Source organism: Punica granatum, chromosome 8, assembly GCF_007655135.1.
Source record: "Punica granatum isolate Tunisia-2019 chromosome 8, ASM765513v2, whole genome shotgun sequence".
NCBI classification, from domain to species: Eukaryota; Viridiplantae; Streptophyta; class Magnoliopsida; order Myrtales; family Lythraceae; genus Punica; species Punica granatum.
The window spans coordinates 25,245,826-25,251,880 of record NC_045134.1 but is presented as its reverse complement, the minus strand read 5'-3'; the positions used below and the strand labels follow the sequence as shown (position 1 = coordinate 25,251,880).

Genomic DNA, 6,055 nt, shown 5'->3' with positions numbered 1-6,055 from the left:
TATATAGATTATAGATTCTCCTAATCTGTCTCAACCACTTTCTATTATCTCTCTTTCTAACGTTTACTCCCTTAGTTGTTTCTCAATCTACGTATTACAGTTTTGAAAAGAACACACAATTAATTGCTATTTCCAAATTGCCAATCTAGAGAACAACAGACAAATTAATTAAATATTTAACACTTAAAGGTCAAATCCCATTCATTCAATTAACTCTTCCAACTGACCCACGTCCAGGTTGTGTTTCCCGGCAAAAAAAAAACGTCAGATTATGCTTCAAATAATCACCAATGTCCAACGGCTCTTTAGAGCCCGTTTGGAAACATAATTTTGCTCAACTCTACTCAACTTCAAACTTTTTAAAATTTCAAAATGATCAAAATGCTTTCAAAGTTTTCACTTTTGCCTCACCATTCTCCCTCCTCCGCGATGTCACTGTTCATCGTCTTCCTCCCCCCTCCACCCCGTCCTCTCTCTCTTCCTTCACGCCGATCCCCGAGCCCCAAATCTCACCGATCGATCCTAGGGTTTCCGATTTCCACTTCATAATCTGAAGATCGAGGCCAAGTTCATTGTTTCCAATGGAAGCCTGACTCCATGGAACCTCAGACGAGATAATCGGATTGAACTGGCAATGGAGTGGCAGAAAAGCTCAGATAGAGAGAGAGAGAGAGAGAGAGAGAAGCGAAGCGAACCTGAGCCAAGGAAACATGTCATCCCGCTATCTACTTGCTGTTGTTGCTTCGTCTTTACTGTGAGTGCTTCTTCCTTCTGTCGATTCCCTGAAGGGTCTTTTGCTACTTCTTATTCCATCCTCCTTCATTCCATTTATGGGTCGTGGAATTTTGTTCTCGGCGCTGATGTTCCGGGCAATTCTTGCAGGTGCCCTGCCCTCAGTTTTGACAGCCACAGCTCTCGAATCAGACACTATTTCCTCGCGGTTCAGGTCAAGGGTTCGTGAGAGGTACCCGGAAGTTCACTTCTTTCGTCATGAAGTTCATTCCTTGGTGGATGGGAGAGTGGTCTTGATGTGGAGAAGGAATGAGGAGAAGGCGGGCTCGAAGACAGGCGCCGGGGGGGGGGGGGGGGGTGTTGAGGAAGATGATGAACAGTGACGTCGCGGTGGAGGGAGAAGGGTGGGGCAAAAGTGAAAACTTTGAAAACATTTTAGTCATTTTGAAATTTTAAAAAATTTGGAGTTGAGCAGAATTGAACAAAATTATGTTTCCAAACAGACCCTTAACATCACTATAGAAACCAGTCGTGTTCCTTTACATTTGCACTCTAATTTTTTGAAATGTTATGAGCGTTGAGAAAAGCACTGCAGTTTATATTGAAGCTCTTTCGTGAATCAATGATACTCGAAGGCTAGGTTCTATTGTTCTACAATGTCCCGAGAAAAATTAAATGAATTAATTTTATTATTAATGGAAAAAATGTTAAACGAAATTAATTATAAAGATTTAATTAGTAATTTTGCATTTTAAAAAACGAAAGAAGTAAGTTTTACATACAAATTTATATTTATTTAATTAATTAAATAAATAAAAGGCCTCGTTTCGCTTTAGGTCCCGATTTATTTTGGGCCGCCCCTACCTTAATTATGGAAAGCGGCAGCGGACGAAGAAGAAGGAGAAGAAGAAGCAGAAGCACCAGCTCCATGCTTAATGTGTATATACGATGGGCCGATGATGCCTAATCTATTGGATCAATGTAGTGGGCCGATATTTTCTTGGCCCAGATTACTTCACCCCTCTATAATAATATAATATAATATGATAATTGTACTATACCTCATGTATTTGATGATCTTTCCACAAAATTCTCTCAAATTTTGGGGGTTTCCCGAGAAGGTCCCGCCACTTGCCATATTTATATTTTGAGGGTATGCATTGCGTGCTCATACTTCATCAATATGACTCAGGGGAATTGCGAATTCGGAAATTGAGCGAGTAATCGTTCCCTCATAAAGCAAGCATCGATCTAAATGTCTATAAGGTCATGATTGTTAACTTTTTTTAGTACCCTTGATCTGTTTCATAGCGGATCATAAGATCTTATTGCCTTATAAATAAGTAATTATTATAGATATAAAAATTCAACGAGCAATCATTCAGTTCGCAGTGAGCAATCATCGATCGAAAAGATTATAAAATTGTTGGTACAACAATATGACACTAACATTTCACGTCTGACGGATGATATTCAAACCTCGTGAGGACGTCATTTCCATCGTTAACATGGTTATGATTATTATTATTATCTTTTAAGGAGTGCTCAACTTCTCCCTCCTTTACGCATGGTAGATGATATCCGACTCTCGTGATCTAGATTGCACTTTGGGGTGATGAAAAAGAAAGTACGGGGATCATTTTGATATTGCGGGAAAATGCAAGGAGCAAATTGAGATAAATTCCTTTGCATTTGCGACGTCATCATGGCGAACCCCCAAAACCCTAATCGCCCACATATATAATCACACAGAAGACTCCATCTTCGTCCCTTGCCTCCGCCTCACTGCCGAAGCTCAAGAGTTCTGCTTCTTCCTCTGTGAAACCCTAACCCTCTGAAGCCCCTTGACAATGGCAGAGGCACTGACTCTCAAGGGCACCATGAGGGCCCACACCGACATGGTGACGGCCATCGCCACCCCGATCGACAACTCCGACATGATCGTGACTTCCTCCCGCGACAAGTCCATCATTCTGTGGAAGCTCACCAAGGAGGAGAAGGTTTACGGCACTCCCCACCGCCGTCTCACTGGCCATTCTCACTTTGTCCAGGATGTCGTCCTCTCTTCTGACAGCCAGTTTGCGCTCTCCGGCTCCTGGGACGGCGATCTCCGTCTGTGGGACCTCAACGCCGGTGTCTCCACCAGGAGGTATATGATCTCTTGGATCTACTACCGCTAACGATCTTTACTTTCACCGCTGGCCATTTGCTTAGATGAGTCTCGCTTGTTTACTGGTGATTTACTGGAGAATTGGAGTGTGCTGTTGATATGGAAAGCTTTGTCCTTTGGTTCTGTTTCATAACATATCACTGAGGTTTCTGGTCGATGCTGAGGTCGATCTCTATAAATTTGGGTAGCGCTCCCAACTACTAAGAGGTTGTTGATAGCAATTCTGTGATATTCATAGCTCAATATATATATTTTATGGTATTCAACATTGGCTTGCTTGCGAAATGGCCAAATGATTAGCTGGAACTGCTTGGTAGAATACCCGTGTCGTCTCGATTGTGTTTGGTGTGAGATAATCTAAATTTCCAGAAGCTGATTTTTGGTTCTTGCCGAATTCTATCCTTTTGACCGGCTATTGTGTGCTAGAGCTCTTCTTGGCTTAACGAATGTCTGCGCGGATTATGCCTTGTTATGATCTCGGTTGGTTTGGTTAACTTGTTGCTGATTGTATAGAATGAGATTTTATTTGGGAAATGTGTAGTGGTATCAGTATTGGTTATTCTGGTGGAATTGAAGTTTAGGATGTTAATATGTTTTTTGTGGGTCAACTTTAGGTTCACGAGCCACACTAAGGATGTGCTCTCGGTTGCATTCTCCATGGACAACCGTCAGATCGTGTCTGCATCCCGTGATCGCACAATTAAGCTGTGGAACACTCTTGGAGAGTGCAAGTACACAATTCAGGATGGCGATGCCCACACTGACTGGGTTAGCTGTGTAAGGTTCAGTCCCAACACGCTGCAGCCCACCATTGTCTCTGCTTCATGGGACAAGACCGTGAAGCTGTGGAACTTGACAAACTGCAAGCTGAGGAACACCCTCACTGGGCACTCGGGCTATGTCAACACTGTTGCCGTGTCTCCTGACGGGTCGCTTTGCGCCAGTGGAGGCAAAGATGGAGTTATTCTGTTGTGGGACCTCGCCGAAGGGAAGAAGCTGTACTCTCTTGATGCTGGCTCTATCATCCACTCTCTCTGCTTCAGCCCGAACAGGTACTGGCTCTGCGCAGCAACTGAGCACAGCATTAAGATCTGGGATCTCGAGAGTAAGAGCATTGTTGAGGATCTCAAGGTTGATTTGAAGAATGAGGCTGACAAGACCGATGGAACCACTGCCACCTCTAACAAGAAGGTATGAGGATACTGCTTTTACCTGTGCTTTTAATTCTCCCCCATGATTTCATATTATGCGATACATCCTGATGACATTATGATGATATTGACTGTTTTGGGTATTCTCCTTGGTTGTTGCAGGTGATTTACTGCACGAGCTTGAACTGGAGCGCTGATGGGAGCACCCTGTTCAGTGGTTACAACGACGGTGTTATCAGAGTCTGGGGAATCGGTCTCTATTAGAAGTACTGCTATTTAAGATTTTCAGTTGCACTCTTTCATCTTTGTCTTAATGGAGCATTTGATTAGGCAAGTAGCGGATTTGAAGTCCTCCATTTAGGTCCTCTGTTTTTTGGCTGGAAACAAGGCTGAGTACTCTACTTGTTTTTACTTTTTGATGGAAGAATATGTTTTGCTTTCGAACTATATGTTCGGTTTTGGTCTTAATAGATACACTGGATCTTGAGCTAAGATAGTTTGATGCCTTTACTTCGGTAAAACCTGAATCTCGTTCTGCATATTCGCGATAGTTGTCTATGCTCAAGAACTGTCCGAAGCCTCCTTAACTGGATGAAGAGGGAGCGTACCTAGATGTGATTTTGATTCGGATCGCACTATGGACATACCTGGTTTGTGTTATGAACACCGAAGATTGTGACACGGAGACGTGAACAACATCAAGACTGCCATTCTCAGTGCTAGAATTACTAGCAGGAGTTGAGTTTGGGTGGTGCAGGATCGAAAGCCTCACCTCTGGACTTGTTTGGTTTAGTTAAATCTCCATGAGCCGGACCATTTGTGCGCGCCTACGCCAACTGGCGGATTTTACTCATATTTTTAATATCGCGAATGAGCTTTTCATACCTAAAAGATGCTCCAACTAGGTGAGCTGTAGGCTCCTTTGGTTTAGATGTTAGCCTTGACGTGCCAATTCGAACCTTATACATCCAAGAAAGCAAGAACGCTTTGGCGCGGATCCTTTGTTGTAATTCGTATCTTTGCCCCTGGGCCCTTGTAGTCATTGCAGCTGCACATTGAGTAGGTCAGTTTGAGTTTTACGTGGGCCTCACAATATGTCTCTTTGGGCCTCTTGGCTGTTTGCTGCGTGGGCCCATGAACTATGGGCCGTGCTTGTGGTCCATTGCTAGTATCCGTTTCGAAGTGTGCATTATTTAAGGGGTCTAATTAGGGGTGTATGGGTCCGCATATCCTTTTTTTACGATACCCAGGCTCTACCTTGTAAATGACACGTTTCAAGATTTTGGAACCGAACCTTATCCTGTTCAGTCCTGAAACCGAAACCTACCCGGAACCTGTATTATACCATATATTGGTATTTTGTTGGAATCTGTAAATTTTTTCGTCTTGCTACATTAAACTGAAAATGTTTAATCTATAATCAGTAATCACGCAAAATAGAATATCAACATAGGTTATGATTTTTTTTTAAAATTAGTGCCTATTTTTTTAAATATAAGAATATCTGAATATAACTATATATATATATATAATGAGAGATTATTATTCGGGTCCTGATTTCGGTTTCGATTTTGAGTACCCTATATACGATAACCGGAATCGAAATCGGTGAAACCGGTTCCGTCTTTTAATAATTGGACTCTACTCTATTTGCAATACAAACTACCTCGATCCCACCCTAACGGGTAGGTTCCGACTGATTTTTGATATATCCGATATCCGTACATACCCCTAGCATCTAACCGTGATACAAACCAATGATTAATTACATCATCTACCAGGATTGAATTCCCGATTCTTTTTTATCCCAATACGTGTTATGGAGGGTCATCAATGTAGATTTGCTAATAACTGGTTCGTACATATATATTTTCGCTTTTCTTCTCACTCAACAGTGATGGCACTTCCCTTTCCCAGGACATTGGAAATCCGGCCGAAATGTTCCACGCACGTAGGTTAATAAATTCGTGCCATTCTTAATGCCGGGACTTGGCTTTCATGA

At 42.4% G+C, this 6,055-nt stretch overlaps 1 protein-coding gene across 1 annotated transcript; it reads left to right on the top strand.

Annotated features, from left to right (window-relative positions):
* Positions 1 to 2,486: 2,486 nt before the first annotated feature.
* LOC116188631 (guanine nucleotide-binding protein subunit beta-like protein) lies at positions 2,487 to 4,549 on the top strand. The gene is made up of 3 exons (XM_031518107.1): positions 2,487 to 2,881; positions 3,517 to 4,093; positions 4,216 to 4,549. The coding sequence occupies exons 1-3, from the start codon at positions 2,583 to 2,585 to the stop codon at positions 4,315 to 4,317; spliced, it is 978 nt and encodes a 325-aa protein (XP_031373967.1). The 5' UTR covers positions 2,487 to 2,582; the 3' UTR covers positions 4,318 to 4,549.
* Positions 4,550 to 6,055: the final 1,506 nt, after the last annotated feature.